At 42.6% G+C, this 19,902-nt stretch overlaps 2 protein-coding genes across 3 annotated transcripts in view; both read left to right on the top strand.

Moving 5' to 3' along the window:
• Positions 1 to 3,246, top strand: part of aplp1 (amyloid beta (A4) precursor-like protein 1) — a 31,317-nt gene extending 28,071 nt beyond the window's left edge. For both annotated transcript variants that reach the window (XM_076026119.1, XM_076026110.1), the window contains exon 17: positions 258 to 3,246. In XM_076026119.1, the coding sequence (XP_075882234.1) occupies positions 258 to 356 (99 nt within the window). In that variant the 3' untranslated portion in view covers positions 357 to 3,246. The remainder of the gene's footprint in view (positions 1 to 257) is intronic.
• A 4,249-nt stretch (positions 3,247 to 7,495) lies between these two features.
• zbtb32 (zinc finger and BTB domain containing 32) lies at positions 7,496 to 15,531 on the top strand. Its single transcript, XM_076026272.1, has 5 exons — positions 7,496 to 7,603; positions 9,440 to 10,454; positions 11,469 to 11,569; positions 13,171 to 13,320; positions 14,441 to 15,531. Exons 2-5 carry the CDS (start codon positions 9,472 to 9,474, stop codon positions 14,668 to 14,670), a joined length of 1,464 nt encoding a protein of 487 aa, XP_075882387.1. The 5' UTR covers positions 7,496 to 7,603; positions 9,440 to 9,471; the 3' UTR covers positions 14,671 to 15,531.
• Positions 15,532 to 19,902: the final 4,371 nt, after the last annotated feature.

The following is a 19,902-nucleotide window of genomic DNA, read 5'->3' as shown; positions in this document are numbered from 1 at the left end:
ATGCAGTGCAATACAGAAGAAAAAAATGTTACTATTTCTGGAGTCATAAAGGAAGGAAAAATCAAAAACTATTCACCTCTATATGGACAGTTGATGTAGATCTAGACACACACTGGGCCTTGGAGCCAATATAACCACTGAAAGAATAATTGATTAATTCCACCCCCGTGCCCCCCATATATTCAATAATCACTATTAGAGAGTTTATTAAAGAGTTTTGTGCCGCAGTTACTGTATCGCCGTCTCTCTCCCAGCAGGTCGACCCCATGCTGACGCCAGAGGAGCGGCAGCTCAACAAGATGCAGAACCACGGCTATGAGAACCCCACCTACAAATTCTTTGAACAGATGAACTGATACACCGGGGGGCTGCCAACAAGTCATGCCCACCACTCGTTTTGTCCCCCGGCTCCTCACCGTAGTGTCCCAGCTTCACTCCCCGCCCCCCACTTGGCAGATTCATTTTCGCTGCGCACACAAAACACCTGACATAAGTAGACGGGGACGCGTCCCGAACAGATAAGTAAACAGCCAACGACAGCTGACGGGAGCGTCAGTGCCGAGACCATGCGAAACCTCACCATCACCTGCTGTAAACTAGCGCTCCTCCCGAGTCCTCAGCATCCTTCTGTCCACAGTGTGTCAATAGCTCCAACAGACCAACGGTCGCACCAGAAAACGGACAAAACAACCCCAGTGGCATGACTTGAGCCGGTGCCCCTCACTAGAAAACAACCTTTCACGGTGCAGAAATACTTTCTAGTGTTTATTTTCTAAGTAGTGGTCTCTCGGTTTGAATTGTGCCACAGTTAGATATGTGAGTGTGCGTAGAGTTCCAGCCTCGCTTAATTATGGTGTGATTCGCGATTATAAAAAAAAAAAAGAGAGAGAGAAGAAACACTGCGTCATGCAAGGTGTAAAAACAAGGCGGATAATTTGGAAAAATTAGCTTCACTTAGCTACTGCACCACTGAACAATACCTCCTGGACATTAGGTGGCGGCGTCGAGGTGTCACCTCGGAACGTGTCAGACATCAAGGCTTTAATATTGAGAGAAGACGTTGAAAAGACACAGAGCTGGGCTGCTGTAAATGTTGTTGGTACAAAAAAAAAAAAGAGAAAACTTTTTTTCACCCCTAAGGATCAGAACATTTGGCAAAACATAGTTAATGTTTACCGATTAGCTAATTAGGTCAGAGAATGGGTTCATTTTATTTGCACTGCTAAACACGAAGACAGAGAAATCGGTCTGTTATTTTAACGAAAGCATGACAACTTGGTGTATGATGCTGCTGTACTTTGTGTTGTACTCGTCATTGCTTTTTTGAGACGTCACAGTTCGAAATGGGCACTGTAAATAACGACGTAAGAAGTAACACGCGACTAGATGTAGACATTTCTATGATTCATTTGCATCGGTGTAACGGAATAATACATTTATTCAAAAGAGAAAAAAAAAAAACTACTGTAGTACATTGTGCTGTTACGAGAGGGAGAAACATTTTCCTAACATGGCTGATTGAAAACGGACTGTTGTAAAAACCAGCACAAGACAACGACACAGTAACTTCTTTCTGAATGTATTTAAGGTAGACGTTAAGATTTCCATCTTCTTTTCAGTCACACATCCCTCCCCCGAGTAGGTTAGCCAGCATAGTCCGACAGGCGGGCCGCGTGCGTGATGGCCGTCTCGTCGCCCCCTAGTTGTAGCAGCTCCTTGGTTTTCACGCGTTTGGCGAGGTGCACAGCAGAAAGCAGAGCAGGCTGATATTTTCACTCTTGACGCGAAAGAGACTGAAGAGTCACTCAGTGAATTCAGAGTAAAAACAGACGGCGCTCAAGCATTCTCAGAAGGAAGGAAAAAAAACAACATGCTGCACGTCTTTAAATCTCCCAAATCCGAAAAAATGTAAAAACAAAAAATAAATTTTGAACTCAATCACACTGAATGTTCCATACATGCTTCATTTAAGTTACTCTCTTCATAAACAGCTTTTCACCGAATGATTCATAGTAGTTTTTCATATTTATACTTCATACGTAAAGGTGAGTCAAGAAGGGATTTACCTCCCTTTTTATGACTGATTGTAAACTGCTGAGAGTGTCCAGGTGGATTGTTAATGATTCCCTCACTGCACCTTCATTTGCTTTACATTTCTTGGTCTTTTTAGTATGGATACCTAAACCGCTCCTAAACCAGTTTGTTTTATTTAATGATTAATGGCAAAGACTTCTGTCAAAAACCTGCATTGAGAAAGAAAAAGCTAATTATGTTGCCCCCCCCCCCCCCCTGATTTGCTTCCAAAGCAAAAGGAGTTTGTCAGATGTATTTATTTTTTCCTTTGCTTTCTTTTTCTCTCATTCCTCTTGTCAGGCGGGTGGATTGCAGGTTGTGGTGTGACAGGCTAAGACAAGTCGTAGCTCTTGTATAATTTGTACAGTTCTGTTAGTGAATGAAGAAACAAAACAAAACAAAACAAAACCAAAAAAAAAAAAGTTGTATGTTCACAGTTTAAGTCAGTCGATCTTGTAATGATACTACTGAAACCATAGATGAGAATAAGCTTGCCTGTGTCTCCCAAAACCACTGAAGGTTTCCTACCAGCATTTAGCAGACGTAGAATGGTGTATAACTGTAGTTAATCCAATCACATTTGTACGTTTGTCCTCCGTCTAATTCTAGACTTCTTCTTTGTTGGTCCTCCCCCTCTCCCACCGACCCCCGACGAAATATAAACTATGTTATGGAGATTTTAATTGCTGCATTATTGCCTTTTACAATGCTGTGTTTTGGATGTAATTATTCTGTATTTTTTATTTGTATGTAATCCTCGGTTGGATCAAGGGTCATGCTCTTCACCTGTCATGTGATTTTAAGAGGCTCGTATGACAGAAACACTGACAAGTTCGTTACTCTGGGACGGAACCTTGGCGAGAAGTGGCACGAAGCACAAGTAGAACCAATTGACTCAGTCCGTGCACCACTGACTAAATGTTGGAAATCAATTCTGTCTGACACATTTCAATTTGCACTTAATGGTATTTTTCTGGGTGGGGCGGCGTCAAGGAAGCGGTCTTCATTCCCGTTCAGACCTTCGACCAAAGACGATGCAAAAAAATGAGCAGACAGGCATCCCAATTTGGCCAACGTTCTCTTTTGTGTAACTGTGCTTTTGCAAGCGTACAGAAGTAAATTGAAATTTGTCAAACTAATCAATGGTGTAATAAAAATGAATGACCCATAAAACTGCTGCGCCTGTCTTCATTGGGTTTCCCTCGCCTGCTCACATCACGCAGACCCCAACCGTCCCTATGACAGCGCACCTCATGTGAAACGTCGCAATTCGAAAAGGGGAAAAACCGACCGACGTGCACTGGAAAAATGCGGGTTTACTATTCTTTTCAATCCTCCCATATAATTTCGGAGGAAAAAGAAACCTAAGCGACACTTACATCATGACTTCTGATTTTCTTTAATGTTTTTTGCAGCTCTTATGTCATGTAGTTCTGTAGGAACGCCTCGTGCACGTCTGCACTTCATGGGTGCAACCGAGGTGTGTTGAAATGAGGATCGCTGACATAATCCACTTTAAAATGCAATATGTAACGTGGCAATGAAAATTCCTTCCTTACGTTCCTTGCGCTAATTCAATGTGTCTGCTATATGGCAAAACGTAGCTGAGGCAGGTGGCTGCTGTGTTCTCGGCTTGGTCTCAGCGGCTCATCAAGCCACAGGGTGACGCTTTGATGGCAAAATTGCAGTAGATTTCCTGTGTCAGGAAAAGCACGAGTCAACCTCAAAGAGGAAAGAGCCCAAAAAAAAGTCAGTTTCAGTTAACTATGTTTCATTCAATTTTCACTGCTCACGCTACAGTAAGTTGTGTGTGGGTTTTTTTGTTGTTTTTTTTTGCTTGGCAGAGTGAAAATAAAACTGATATTGTGAAAAGGTAAGACTGGGGAGCAGTGCAGTTACATTGTCCGCATCATTGTTAGTTGGGGGTTTAAACTTTGGCTGCTTGGTGCTTCTGGCTCCACATGACAGAACAACAGTGAGCAGCCTGACTGCAGTTCACAGTGAGGATAAACCATCTAGGTGACGCACTGGGTGACAGTTCCCATTCAGCCGTTCACCCGACAGTCACTGACAGTCAGTCAGCAGCGTGGGTAGGCCTCACGCACTTCCTTCACCTACAGTTTACCAAAGAAAAAATATTGATGTGCAGCTCCTGGCCCTACCCCAGTGTGCAGGTTCACTTCTTCCAAAACCACAACAGTGACGCTCAGCGCTCCAACAAACAGATACCCAGACGTGAGCAGGCTCTGCGGCCGCATACAGTGACAGTTTTCTGTGCACTGATGCCTCTGAGCGTGTGGGCCAATCACTCATCTCAGTCAGCGGTTCCTCTGAAGTCGGTTTGCATGCACACCGCCGCTGTGGCAGCACAGGACGAGTCACATTAACCCAGACTTTAATCGCCTCGCAGTCTGACTGTGCGCTCTTGTTCGCTCGGTAACACTTTGATTCATTCAGCAAAAAAGTAATGCGAGAACCCTTTGGGCTGCGGGGGATTAAGCATGTTAGCCCCGTTGGACCACAGGTGCTGTGACACTTTTGGGGGGGGGGGGTTTTAAAGGTCTTCCACAGCCGTGCTGAAGATGCGTGGACGCTGAAGGTCATGCCGAGAGGGTGGCTTTGACACCTCGTGAGTCAGCAGAGATGGCAGGTTGCAAAAAAAAAAAAAAAAAAGCCAAAAGAGGGGCTGTAATGTGTTAAAAAGTCATCTGTTGGTTGGGGTGGGGGCCGTCAGTCTTGGTATTACTGGCTGGTGAACCCCAGTGCATCACTTCTTCCCTCAGCCTCCTTCCCATGAAGCTGAAGATGACATTTAAATCATGCTAATTCGTCTGAGGGGAGCCAATGAGCTCAGACTGTCCAGTGGTTTGGCTGACACTCGAAGGTAACCTACACTCACAGGAAGGGGTTTGCACAGCGGTTCAGGCACACTATGTATGGGTCATGTTTGATTAAATGTGCACGCTTGACAATTTAAAATAACACAGCACGCCAACAAAAGAAACAAGCAAAGTTTTTAAAAGAAAATCTATTTGCTATGTTCAAAAGCGTTAACAAGAATCAACCTGCGATCGTCGCGTTTACATGGAAACAACTTTGTGTTTCTCTTTGTGTAAACCTCCCACGTCGAAGATGGAAATACTTTAAAGATGGAAGAATCGGGGCCTAATCTTTCATCAGGCACAAACACACGAGGAAATCACTAAAATAAAGAATATTATCCAAACTATTTCGGACTAATGTATGGACATATCTACGTTGAAAACATGCATCAAGTTTTTAATTGGTAAATTTGTAACTAAATAAAAAATTCTCTTTGGTAAAAGGACCAAAGGCAACTGTGTCAATGTTTCCTTTGTTCTGTTTGGAATTGGGGCGAATGATAATCAGCCTACATCAGTGTTAGTGCTGTGGAAATGTCATTTTAACGTACTTGTGGGAAGCAGCATCGTCAACACCATCGCTGTGTAGCATCTGCAATTGCCTTTGGATTTCTCAGCTATGCCGATGACACTCACTAGTTTACATATCACCTACTTTGAAGTACAACTATATATATTTAACGATATTTTTTTTTTTCCTTCTCTGAGCTCATTTACTGCCCAAATTTCATCACATTCTCGATCTTGTAAATGTGAGCTTATTACATTATTGTCGATCCAAATAACAAACTGCTATTAGAGCAAACAATATCATTCACTCCAAAACCTTTTCTTTTTAATCTTCTGACTGCCATGCTGCCCATGACAGATGTGACTTCAAAGGGTTTAGGCCGTGTGACATGACATGGGCTTACACTCTGTCCTATAATCAGATTTCATTGCATCAGACATACTGCCATCTGCTCCTCAGCTGAAATACCCTGCAACCATCTACTACTCAAGCGTTTGGCACGAAGTGAAGAACACACTCTTCAGAGTAAATGCATTTCTTCCCGTTACAATTACATTTGTTTCATGCGTCCTCTCAACTAGGATCATTTTTATTTTCTCTTCTCAAGCCTGTGCCTCCAGCTACTAATAATTTGTGTCAGCTGGGGCGACAACCAAAAAACAAAAACTGTAGCCAGGGCATTGGTTGCTTTGAGGAGGAAACACCCTTAAAAACCTACCCTGAGACATTCAATTCTGACATTTCTAGAAGCAATCAACCTGGAAACCTGTACTGCGCATGCAAATGTATTTAAAGTGTCCAGCAATGAGGTGTAGGTTGGTATGGTTACTTGAGGTTTCCAGTTTGGGGGATTTTCTTTTGGTTTTCCCTTTTCATTTGCGTTATTTATTTTTCTCTCATGTATTCTTTCATGTACATGATACCATTGTACTGTTGTTATATTTTTTTGTAAATACAAAAATAAAAATATTTGATAAAAATGCACACTACCTTTGCATTCATTTTTTCACTCTGGTTATGTGGCCTCTGTTAAAGTGATGAATTTAAGATTTACAACATATATATATATATATATATATATATATATATATATATATATATATATATATATATATATATATATACACACAATATATTATACATTTAACTCACTAATTGTTTGCCTGCAGAAACCCATATTTAAAACCTAGTTACAATTCGTAAAGAATTAGCGACTACAAATGACAAAGAGAAACTAGTCAGTTTCCCTGGTGAACAGTCTGCCGCGCACACGCAACAGAGTTTCAAAATGTATATTTGTGTACATAGACATCCGTGCTGACATGTGTTAAGATGGGTGACAATTATAATAAGAAACTACATGCTAATCAGAGTAGCACGCTTCATAACCAAACATCATACAAGGTTTTTTACATGGCCAAAGAAAGAGCCATAATAGTGTCCTGTGGTCTGCTTACATGACAGCCCAGTTTGCTGCTGTACTAAAAGCTCTTATTTAAAACATAAAGTGAGGTGCGATATTTCAAGAGCGCACTTTTCACAGAAGCCTAGTCCTGCATATTGCGACCACTTGGTGTTTCCTGTCACAGATAGTCTTTGATGTGGCTGTAGATTCTGAACAGAGCAGCCTATTACTTATTGAACTTAATGAACTGACTGGAGATGTGCACATGAGAGGAAATCATGTATAACATGTACAGATATGCAGCATGTAATGGGCAGCCATAGACCCCGACTGCTACTGCCCCCAATTCACCTCCACACACGCACACACACACACTTTTTGTGAAATATTTTTTGATGCAATATCATTGTGTGCTTCAAGTTGTGTAAAGATATCCAGTAGTAATACAAAACAACATTGCCCTTCTTTTAAAGCAAAATAACACAATTAAAAGAATAATTACTTTACTTTCCTTTACTTTGGCACACGAAACAAAGTCTAGAAGTATTGTTATCAATGAGCCAATCAGAGATCAGTCAAAGAGGAGGGACTGTACAGGCAGTGAAGGAAGCCGCCCAATTCTTCAGCCAAGCCTGTACCTTAACACATGTGTCAATTTACGAGTCACTTCACACTTATGATGTGAGCTTGCTCATTCGTCTCCAGGAGTCTCGGAAATTGACTGAACATCAGGTACGTGGCCCAATCACACAACCTACTGCTTTTCCACAACTTGAAAACAGGAGCAGGTTTGTTTTGGCTCCTTGTTCGTTCTGCGCGTTTCTCTCGTATTCCACTCCAGTCTATTGATCTGAGGTCTTTGTGCTCTGGCTTTTTCATGCGCATTGACACATGCTAGATGTGGGGAGGCTGAGAGGATGTGTAAATCAGACATAAAACATGCACGGTTTCCCTCCTGAGGTCGCGCCGTGACTGCAGAGGAGTTTGTCAGCTTGCTAACCGTGTCACAGCTCTGCAAAAGCGTGCCACGCTGCAACTCCACAATGGGCCGCGCTGAGACCGTTGCAAAATCCAGGACGTTTTGAGGTGAAAAGCTCTTGTTACATGACAAAAGGCTTGTGTTGTGGGGGGGGGGCAGAGGACAGAGGAGAAGGTTTTTAGGCCGGCCGTCTAATGACACGATTTTTAAGTTGACCCTTATGAAACATCCCCAATGATTTTTAACTTTCAGTGTTCAAAAATAAATTCAGTAAACAGTATGGATTTCAAAGGTTGTTATTACATGTATTTTATATATGTATATTGTATATTATGCTATTTTTTTAAAGTGGCTCTGTTCTTTATCTTCCAGTCATATCGTTGACATTTTGAATTTAAATGACGTTAACGTCAAACAGTGTAGACCAAAAGAATGCACTAGCTAAACTTGTTGCCGCATCACGTAAATTATACAACTGCATATAGCAGTGACTGAGTCTGTGAATAACTCGTCATGGCTTATACTATTAATAATATTATTGTTTGACAAATGAATACAAATTACTGCTGCACCTCCTGTCGCGGTGTAATTTCTCTTTCATTATATGTACGCAGGCAACCGGCCTCTGCAAACTTAAAACTGCTTTAACTGCGAAAGATAATTACCAAACAGTATTTTCCCCCGTGGCTGCCCTATGATACTCACAAATACAAATCCACCCGGATCATCGAGAAATTGCCATAACTTTCCTTTTCTCTGAGCTTTCATGTTAGAACTTGCAAAAATACGTTCTCATTAGAAATGGATTACCGTAACCTGACAACTAAATGTCATTTTGTTTCGCATCTTTCCATTTACAGTCACCGTCGGAGGCCAACGGGGTGGCGCAAAGGCCTTACAGTAGACATGTGATCTGTTCGTCTGAAGGGAAAACACACCGCATTACCAGAAAAATTCCATGTGCCATATACTAGACCGAGCGTGACGCCTACATATTTATCCACATTTCCTTAAATTTACATCTGAAACTCCAAACGTCCCTTGGAAACATTAACAATAACGTATTTTCATTTTTGACAAGCAGTGTTTATTACTCACGGCATTATTGTTGTTGATTGGAGCTGTGCTCGTGTTTATTCGCGCGTACAGTCATTAGTCACGGTTTCATATTGTCGTTGGCCTTTGTGGCTACAGAGTGTGTACATGAGTGGGGCATATCAAAGCTTTTACACGAGCGAGTGCCTTTTCAGACATAAACTTGGCATTCAAGCCATAACATCAGGCAGCTTTTGGAGGTGGAGGTTGAGGTGGGTGGGATTACTGCGATTTTAAAAGAGAAGCTGTAGAAAAACTACGAAAGTCAAAGCTGCACCATACAATAAGAACCGTGATTGGTGGATCCGGGCAGAACACCTCTGGTTGTTCAAATTTTCAAGTCATTTTCATCCTTATCGTGACATGACATCGCGCTGCAGGATTTCCTCTCGCTGATTAAAAGCCTGCCAGCCGACGGGTAGCATATGTTTTGAAACTGCCAGCTGGAATCTTGACTCTTTATTCCGTCCAAGTCATTTGACTTTCTCTTTCAGATGTTTGGGCAGAATTTCGTCAATCTCCGGCAATGATCAGAATCAACAACCCCCAGTACTTCCACTTCCTGCAGCAGGCGGACGCGCTGCGTCGCACGGGCTCGCTCTGCGACGCCGTCATCTTGGTGCACAGCCAGACCTTCCGAGCCCACCGGCTGGTGCTGGCCTGCGCCAGCAGGAGGCTGGCGCAGCAGCTGGCCGTGGGGGAGGCCGACCGCCCGCTCCACCTCGCACTCGACCTGCTCTCGCCCCGCACCTTCCAGCAGGTACTGGACTTCACCTATGCGCAGGCCCTGGAGGTCTCCGAGGGGGACCTGCGGCTGCTTCTGGAAGCTGCTCGGCTGCTGGAGATGAAGTCGCTGGAAGACCAGTGCCAGAAGCAGCTGGATGACCTCCATTGTCCCGGACAACCTTTCTTGACCGTCACGGCGGTTAAAAAAGAAGAAAAAGAAAGGGCAGGGCGGACGGGCGGAGAGCAACGAGATGGACCGGAGGAGGACGAGACGTCAGCAGAGACGCCCCCCTCCGTGGACACTGACAGGGCGTCACCCTCTGGTGCCTCCAGGTGCCCAAACAGTCCGCGGTCCCTGGGGAAGAAGGCCCGGTCTCCCCCGGCCTCAACCTCCCCCCACAACCGGGAGAGCGTCATCACCAGGTCCGCCAACAGCGGCTCCACCTTTTCCTCGCCATGGACTTTCCCCAACGTGTGGAGCTCCTCCAACACCCTGAGGTGCCTGGCCGAGAGCTACCCCAGCCTGGTGGCAGTTCGGCCCCTCTCCTCCTCCCCGGGCCCGTCCTCCATCGCGTACCCGTTCTCCTTCACCGCCCCCCACGTCTTGCCCCTGCTGGGCTCCCATTTCCAAAGCTCGATGAAGGCGTACTCGCACTATCACGCAGGCTACGCACCAAACCTTTACGGCGGGTCGGCAGGAATAAGGCACAGGGTGAAGCAGGGCCTGCTGAAAAGGAAAAAACAGCGGACGTTCGCCGGGACCTTTCAGAGCAGTGGGCTGAGGTAAGTTGTGAACATGTCTGCTCTTACTTTCAGTCATCCGCTCCCTAGTTTTCCTCCCGCATACTCATCTGGGATTCCCTAGTTTGCTCAAATGTTCCTTCACAAACAGACTCAACCACCTGACTCACCAACGCCGGGGCAGATGAATGTCATCGCAACTTGCCGCATTTTCCACCTTGAAAACTTTTGCCAGTTAACTCCATAGACGTCGCTCGCCGTAACACAAAGCACCGTTCAAGTCTGAACGCAAGCAACTCGTTTGCGTCTCTCTGCCAAATTGGCGTTTTGTTTTTTTCTTGTGAAACAGTGTGAAACTCATTTTGAGGTGATTTACCCTTTTCTTTGTAATCTAGGCATATTGTATGCCGTTACGCACACTACAAGCGAACAGTGTAAGAAGGGGAGACCCCTAAATTTCTCGCCTCCTTCGCAGAAGTCAAGCTTTTTCTCCCACAAACAAACCTTTCAGTGTTTATAGTCTGGCATCTCTTGTTCGCAGTTATTGGGGAGGAACTGGGCAAAACTAACTTGAGACTTTTAGGATTAATAAAGTGTTTCATTCATATTTAAAAAGCAAGTTTATACACTTGTTGTTTCAGTGGCTTAGTTTTGTTACTTGATTTCTCAGCACATCCATTATGAGTTTATTGGTTAGGCTAAGGCTAGGCCAGATCAAATCCTACTGCCTCACTTATAAAGTATGAACACACAATCAGTAACCACATATATAAGATGTGCTTACCAAGTAGCCACAGACGTTTAGAACTGCCTGAGAGTGTGCACTTATTAAATGTTACTCCTCTCCCTTCATCAAATGACTAAGCCTTATAAATATCTCTATCTCTATGTGTTGGGTGCAAATTGTTGTTTTTTTTCTGAGGATTTCCACAAGTGGTGCATTTTTTCCACAATCTCTGCAAATCTGAGACCCGAACAGGTTTTTCTTAAATATGGATTTGAACTTAAGCTCATCACATTATACAGTTTCATTATTTTTTTTCCCTCTGCCCACAGTTTCTATAGTGTACCTACTGCCGGCACAGAGAGAGAAAAAGACTGCAATAAAAGCACCCATGACGACCCAGTGTTGCACAAATCAGCGACTACGACATCAGGTAACAAATTCAATCTGAAAATGATGGCACACTTTATTACTGGAAGAGGTTAATATGACAAAACCTTTTGTGACCTTTAACCTCTGCAGGCTAGCGAGGTACGCACTGGAAAGTGATAGAGCTGTGGTTTGTAGAACATTGTGCAGCAGGAACAGGAGTGTGGTTACAAAATGCAGCTACATACATGCACCAGTACAGTATGTGCAGTATTGCGTACTTTTTTTTTTTTACAGATTGGGCCCACACGAAAAACAGAATTGTGATAACATCACGATGACATCAATCTAACTTCAGCTTATCACCTTTTAACACCTGTATCTCAGATATCTCTGCTCAGTGGTGCTTTTTGCACATAGCGAGCTGCAGTGGCCGCAGTTATAAACTGAATGAACACTGCAAAGCTTCTCAGTCAGCAAATTGAAAGTCACTCTCTCTCAAAAATAAAAGAGAACAATTGCATATAAGTGAGTGAAAAAAGAAGTTGATGGTTGCGGCATATTCGGTAGTTTGGGTTTTCTCAAGTAGTGGACACAACTTTCTATTGACAAAGAAAGAAGGGCTGGAGGATTGTTGTGGTCTATTTTCATGATTTCCTTCACTCTGCCTCCCTCCCCCAATCCACCTTGCAACTCACACCTCGTATATAGAGCATCCTGTCTTTACTGAGGCCCAGGTTTACCTTGTATTCACACACACACACACACACACACACACACACACACACACGCAAAGGGGGTAAGTGCATATCTGTGTGGTAAATACAGTTCATAGATACTCAGAGTTCTGCCTTTCCTACCATATACAAATGCCTGTTTTTGTGTTTTACATCGAAATACTGAGTAAGTTTAGATTTGATTGGGTTTAGAAATTACTATTCACTGCTTAAAGATAATGAAATAATAAATTTAAAAAAACTTCCATGTCAAAAACATTTTCAGTTTTCCATCAGCAACAGCATCGAAACGTAAGATACAATGTTGTACACGACTGTCATGACAAAGTACAGCATGACGCAGACAACTCATTAAAAATCAACAAGAGAAATAATAGATAGATAAGCAATAGTGTAAACTGCAAAGGAAATGGGAAGGGTTTTTGATTTGAGATAAGACAGATGCTGCATCACAAGATCTTTATTATTATAGTTTATAATTTTACAAAGGAGTTCTTCTCTGATGGTGGCATTGTCATTGATTTAATGTAATAAATGCTACAAAGCTAAGCTAACATGGGAGAGGTTCAGCCTGCATTGATGTTTTAGACCCAAATCATGGTGTGATAAATAGTCATTAATATATTTGAACCTAGGGATGTTATGACAGCTTATGTGAGCTTTAATATTCTTCCATCAAATTGCATTCATAGTCAACAATTTTCATTGTTATTTTGCATTGTCTTGATAAACTGCTGATACAATGAGGAAAAAATAGCAGAGTAGCAGCAGCAGAGCACAAATAAAGATGTGAAAAACCTCACTCCTTTCCATTTGTCAGACATGTTCGTTTTGACCATGAAAGCTGTGATGTCACATCTTGATGACAAGTTGGACTGCCACAATATCACACCTTCACCCTTCTACTCACACCTTGTTTTCGTTGCAGGTGAGGCCTGTGCAAGGTGTCACATTAAAGGAAGTGAAGATGTTGCTCTTCAGCGAGAGCGCGGAGGAGAAAAACCCTACCAGTGCCAGCACTGCCCCAAGAGGTTCAGTCTGAAGCACCAGCTGGACACACACCATCGAGTTCACACCGGTAAGCACAGGAGGAACATTTAGGTAAAACAAAATATATAGAGAGGTGATTATTGATATACTGTAGATATATTAATTTGGCTGCAAGAAATAATTGTAAATACATATTGACGGTGATTAATCACGGTAATGCACTGCATGCATCACTAAGATTACTCAACTTCGTTGTGAGAAAAAAAAAATTCTGATATTTAAATAACTAGTGCCAGAGACATATATTAAAAAGCTTGTTAAAAAACAAACATCTGTAATTATCTGTGTATGTTTGTGACAGCATTATTAAAGGTATATTATCATTCTCATATCTATTCATATTCTGAAGAGCTTCATTATAGTGCAGTGTGTTCTGTAACGTCAGCACTTTTTTCTGCATATAATTTCTATTTGAATGTCATTCATGTCAGCACACTAATCATAACCCATCAAATTTTTTCTTTAAATTCTTGTGAAAAAGCCACTCTATGTTTCCTTTGACACGCAATATTTGTTGTTGTGTTTGAATTCGCTTTTATTGACAATAGTAGCGCTTCTGCCTCTCGCAGAAGTCCTAGTATTCATTTTCATTTTCATTAATTAATTCATTTTCATTTTCCCCTATATTTTGCTTCCTCTTTTAGCTCCAGAACTTTAAACCATTATCAAACTTGATGCAAGGCAAAAACACAAGAGGGACAAAGATTTATATTTAATCACAGATTAAAACCTTTGAAAAAAAAAAAAAAAGTGGGGGGATGGTGGGGATGGGGGGGATGTTGCTGCAGTTGCTCTGAAAACAAATACGTACGTGATGACCTATTTTATAGAAAGCGTTTGTTCCCGTGTGTCGTCTTCTCGTGGTTTATCCTCTGCTGCTTTCTGGCTGTTTATGCGGGTGGGTGGGTGGGGGGGGGGGATTCTAAATATTGACTGTCTCCCTCGTGTTCTTGCATTTTCTCTGTTATTGTGACATCAAACTGTAACCACACCAGAGACGGCGCTTCATGGAGTAGGCCCGCCGCTGCAATTTGCATTAATGTGACACAGTTTAGCGCAGTCAGTTGATCAGAGCACTCATCTATAGTTATATACAAATTGAATTTCAATTCTGTTACACCAATATTCGCTCTTTGCCCCACGTGCAGGTGAGAAACCCTTCGAGTGTCGCCTGTGCGGCCAGCGGTCACGTGACTACTCGGCCATGATCAAGCACCTGCGGACTCACGGCGGCGCCTCTCCCTACCAGTGCACCGTCTGCATGGAGTTCTGCAGCAGCCTGGTCGCCATGCAGAGACACGTCAAGAGCCACGCCGAGCAAGACTTCCCCCCCGGCTGGAGCATCAACAGCACCTACCTGTACAACTCACACATCTGACAGACAAAGCGTGGGATCATTATTGCATTCTAGCCGATGAGCTGATAACAAATGCACCATTTGCTAATTTAAAGGCCCAGAGTGCAACATTGAAAGGATTGACTGACATGAAATTCAAGTGAAAATGTAACTTTTTTTTTCCTTTTTTGTGCTAATTTTGGTTGGTAAAGTCCACAAAAATAAATAACTAATAATTAATTAGGACTTTTATTTATATGACAGGAGGCAGCTATGTAAAGGCAGTAGCCCAGAGTGCAGATATGATCTGGACATTGGTCATTTTATCCTTACAGCTGGTACAGGAACGATGTGACATCGATTCGGACAACTCATAAAAAAGATTAACATAGACACTGTTTGCAATACCAGTCCAGAGCATTAGGAGCTACTAAGTCTTACAGAGTTAAACAGATCTCGTCTCTTATCAGCAACAGAATCTCGCAGACATTAGAAAGTGTGCTCACATACTGAATCTGGTGAAAACTGAGTTTGGCAAAGGTTCTCAGCGCCCTCCTGTGGGCAACCACTGCATTGTTTTTTGAAAAGGTCTCGATTGAAGTCAACACGGAGGAAATTAAGGTTATTGGATCTGCTGGGGCATTTTACTGTGTGATTTAGCTTTGACTAGGTTTTTGTTTGAGGTTGTTTTTAGACAAGATGGTCGCGTTTTCATTCATTTAAAAGGCAAAAGGAAACAACTGAGGGGAAGAGGGATTAAAATAAAGCTCACACACACAAAAAAAAAAAACCTTATGGTTGCATGAGGAGTATAACTGTTTGAGAGGCAGATTAACATGCTGGAATGTTACTCCCACAGCTTTACTGTATTACTTTATGATATTTAACAAATTTTCTTTTTTTTTTTTAATATGTGATTGCATCTGAACAATATAGTGAAAAGATAAGTTGTCTTTATCTGTAATGTTTCAGCTGAAGCCTTTTTTTTCTTTGTGTAAAGAGGAAATAAATGAGCACATGCATACGCAATCCTAATGTTTTCATTGTGATGCCACCATGTATCAATAAATCTAATTTATCAAATACATTATGAAGGGTAGCGCATAGATAACCGTAAAATAAACAAAGAGAAGAAACTGAGCTAAAAGGCAGTTAAATACAATTTAATTGATGAACGCACCTGTGATACAACATTTGCTTTTTTCATATAAAGAGCCCATGGAGACACTGCAGCTCTCCAGAACTATTACCTGCGTCGGTGTCTCACAACTTCATCTTTGTGTATCACGTGTTAGGTTTGGCACAAGTTGGGATTTGAAGTGGGTGACAAGAAAGGCTCGATTTTTTTTTTTTTTTTTTTTTTTTTTTTTTTCTTTTTCAAGACGCTTTCATATATCCACAACTCTGTCGCTTACGCGGGCTGGATAAGTTGCTTTAATGTCCGGGGTTGGTAGCAGATGCATGAAATGTGCGCGTGATGAGGATGAGGTGCGCAGCGTGCATGCACGGCCGGCCCGTGGCACAGGCAGTATAGGCAAACGCTAAGGGCGCCGTTCATCCAGGTGGGCGCCACTATTGGGGGAAGAAAGTGGGGGAAAGTAACTTACACTGTTCTTAAAATGAGTTGTTCTGTTGTCTTAAGATGAACAAAATAAGCCCACAATAATTCGACGGCATAGAAAAGCCCAATAAATAATAATAATAATAATAATAATAATAATAATAATAATAATAATAATAATAATAATAATAATAATAATAATAACAACAACACGTTGCTTTCATAGACGTCCCCTCCCCCCTCCGACTAATTAGGATGTACCTGCTACCGGGGCGGGGATGGTTGTTTTTTGACGCGACCCCACGGCAAGTTCTTAAACACGTCTAAACGTACTCAATTATCTGGTGCCCAGGGGAGGGGGAAAAGAAAAGAAGAGGAAGAAAAACGATTAGCATAAAATGGTTTGCTAGTAATCAATAAATATCTGCCGTCAACAGTTTTAATGTCGAACGAATGAAGCCGTTATGGGAAAAACTAAGGTAACTACTCCCACCTTACTTTCCATAGGGAAATGTCTAAATATTCGATCCTTTCAGCAGGTGTTATAAACTAAAATGTGTTGACATTTTTGTCGATATCTGGTGAGCGCACGTTTTCTTAGCTTGTAAGAGTCTTATCAAAATGCTATTCCTATTCTACCCTTTTATTATAGTCGTAAGCCTAGATGTATGACGTGTTGCAGTTCATATTGTCTGCAGTGTGTTTGTAGTGTTAAACTTTACATCAGTGTCAAAGTGCACATCATTCATGTTATAGCATAACTTAGTATTTCCACATTCTATATTATACTGCAGTTCACTAATTCAGTGCATCCCTGCTAATCATCATTTCGTTGTATTGACAATAACGTTTGGTCTTATATAATTTGCATATCAGGAAAAAGTATAGACGTATACAAAGTATAGTATATTTACAGTATAGTGAAAATCATGCATATGCCTATTAGACTTTTTGTGTATATTATTTCATTTCATTTCAATTTTTATTCACTTCATTTTATTCTTGAAATCATATTATGTATCTCATATGTATTATTAGACTGTTTTCTGTAAACAAAACAATGTTCAAGATAAAGTTATTACGTTTCTTTTGAGGATGTACACCAGCAGTGTAACTTACTGCAACGCATAAATTAAAACAAAAATCAAAGGACGTGAAGCGCACGAAAAGGTCTCTCCGCGCAAAGCCAAGGACCGAGAACACTACAGCGGCTTCACACAGGCAGACAAATGCCTGTGCCTGCTACCCTGAACAGGTCGTACAGTGATTACGTCATCAACTCGTCATCGTCAAAAATGCGATGCCTCGTAGTTCTTTTACAACGAGTACCAAACTCGCGCCACGAGATGTCGCCACATTACAACCAGTGGATTTTAAGGCGCTGTTCTCCTTCTGGTTTTGCACCCGTGAGGTTTCAATTCTAATTTCTGTTTGTCCGTTTGTCTTGTTTTTGTTTGGCACATAACAAATGTCTCGAATGTTTGTTTGTTTTTTGTTTTGTTTTTAGAAAAAAAAATAGATTAACTACCCCCTCATGGCGGGAACTCAAAAAATGTCCCCATTTATAAAGTTCAGTCATGTTCTCAAGGAAAGACTGTGCAGGCGGAGGCCGGGGCGCCGCGTGGGTGTATGACGTCAGCGTCTGAGATCGTCTGTTATGTACTCACGGCGTCAACAGATGTATGCTCAGTGTGAAACGGGGAGCGTCTATTCTGGACCCAAATGCACCACACAGACAAGGTTTGGAAGGTTCAAAAAAAGGCACGGCTTTATTTCTTGAGAGAGGGCGGCTGGTCAGTCGAAAAGAGGGGGGAAAGGGGCCAAAAGAAACAACTGCTCCAAACAGGTAAAAAAAAAAAAAAAAAGAAGAAGAAGAAGAAAAAAAAAGGGGGGGGGGGTGCAACGGCAAAAAATGAATCTTCTTCTTGGGAAAGAAAAGAGGTCAAAACACAAAACTCACTCAAACGCCGAAGTCCAGGGGAAAAGCTGGAGGCGAGAACCAGAACAGGCAAGGTCAGTAGCCGGGGAGTCAGTCCGGGGTTTCGTGCTGGAACGTCATGCATGACAGAGGAACAATCTGGCAGGGAGGAGAGGGAGCAGGGCGGCTCAATAGTCAGGCAGGGAGAGCAGGTGAAGAGAGTTGGAGCTGATTGACCTGGGTGGAGAGAAGTGGTGATGCCTTCAGGGAAGACACGAAAATTAAGCACCAGCATGACACAGTCGTACACATAATTTAGGCTTCACTTAACAACTTTAGTGTGTATATTATTTCACCACAAACTTAAACAAAAAGACAGTCACTCTGAATGGAATGACAGGCAGCAGTTGTCTTGTAGATAGATACATAGATAGATACATAGTTTATTAACCACGTAGGAAATTCAGTTTCTCAGCTGCATCACAGTCACACACAGTGCATAGGAACATCATAAAAGAATAAATACAGTATAAGTGTCAGCACATCAGCCTTCTCCCTACTCATCTACGCCCCCCACCGTCTCCACCTGCCTCTCACTGAACAAAACAAGCACCATCACCAAGTCGTGCAGTGGGTGGCTGCTGTTGTCCATGATGGCGAGCAGTTTGCACGGTGCTCTCCTCTCTTCTCTGCACCAATAACAGAGGAGGCCTTCTTGATGAGCTTGTCTAGCCTCTTTGTGTCAGGAGTTGAGCTGCAGGTGGTTCAGGTGACCCCAGGTGGTGAAATCCTCCACAAGTGACCTGTAGTCACTCTCATCTCCCCCTCCGATACACTCAACGATGGCGGTGTCGTCAGGAGACTTCTGCACATGACACAGTTGGGTGCTGCGCCTGAAGTCTGCTGTGTAGAGTGTGAAGAGGAGGGGGGCCATGTACAGTCCCCTGTGGCGCTCCTGCACTACTGGCCACTATCTCAGCTGTCACGGACCCTACCTGACAAATTGAGATCTGCTGGTGAGGTAGTCAGTGATCCTGTGCCTTCAAAGGGCAGCATTGGACTGTGAAATACGTTACCAGACAGGGCTGTTTTGTGCTCCTGTACAAAGCAGTAGGGACTTTTTATATTACTATTTATTTATTTTTTTTTGCTTTAAGGATTTTGTTTATAATGGTATTGGGCGACGTGGTTAGCGCTGCCACCTCACAGCAAGAAGGTTGTGGGTTCGATTCCGGGCCTGGGACCTTTCTGTGTGGAGTTTGCATGTTTTCCCTGTGTCTGCGTGGGTTCTCACTGGGTTCTCCGGCTTCCTCCCACACTCCAAAAACATGCATGTGAGGTCAATTGAACAAAAAATTGTCCGTAGGTGTGCATGTGAGTATGAATGGTTGTTTGCCTTTGTCTGTTTCTATGTGGCCCTGCGATGAACTGGCGACTTGTCCAGGGTGTCACCCTGCCTTCGCCCTATGACAGCTGGGATAGGCTCCAGCAGACCCCCGTGACCCTGAGCTCAGGAATAAGCGGGTATGGAAGATGATGATGATGATGATGATGATGATGATGATGTTATTTAAATGGGGGGAAAAAATCATTTCGTTGATTTGTTGGGGCTGTGAATCATTTTAATCAATTAATTTGTTGCTCTATAAGACCATTATGTCAGATGTTGGTGGGTGTTGTTTTCCAAGGACAATTTCGACAGATAAACTACATGCTGTTCACAGCTAAACATCGCAATGTATTGCAGACTTAGCAGGAAAAATGTTCCTTATCAGCAAACCTCTTCCTGTGAGAA

Source organism: Nelusetta ayraudi, unplaced genomic scaffold (assembly GCF_046127955.1).
Source record: "Nelusetta ayraudi isolate G7.1 ecotype Tasmania unplaced genomic scaffold, CSIRO-AGI_Nayr_v1 ptg000003l, whole genome shotgun sequence".
In the NCBI taxonomy this organism is placed as follows: Eukaryota; Metazoa; Chordata; class Actinopteri; order Tetraodontiformes; family Monacanthidae; genus Nelusetta; species Nelusetta ayraudi.
Note: the sequence above shows the minus strand (reverse complement) of the source record. Positions and strands in the feature narration are given on the sequence as shown.

Excerpts from the sequence above, each read along its gene's own strand:
- zbtb32 (XM_076026272.1), top strand. The coding sequence starts at position 9,472 with ATGATCAGAATCAACAACCCCCAGTACTTCCACTTCCTGCAGCAGGCG. Across the intron at positions 10,455-11,468 it reads TTTCAGAGCAGTGGGCTGAG|TTTCTATAGTGTACCTACTG; the intron begins GTAAGTTGTGAA and ends CTCTGCCCACAG. Across the intron at positions 13,321-14,440 it reads ACACCATCGAGTTCACACCG|GTGAGAAACCCTTCGAGTGT; the intron begins GTAAGCACAGGA and ends CCCCACGTGCAG.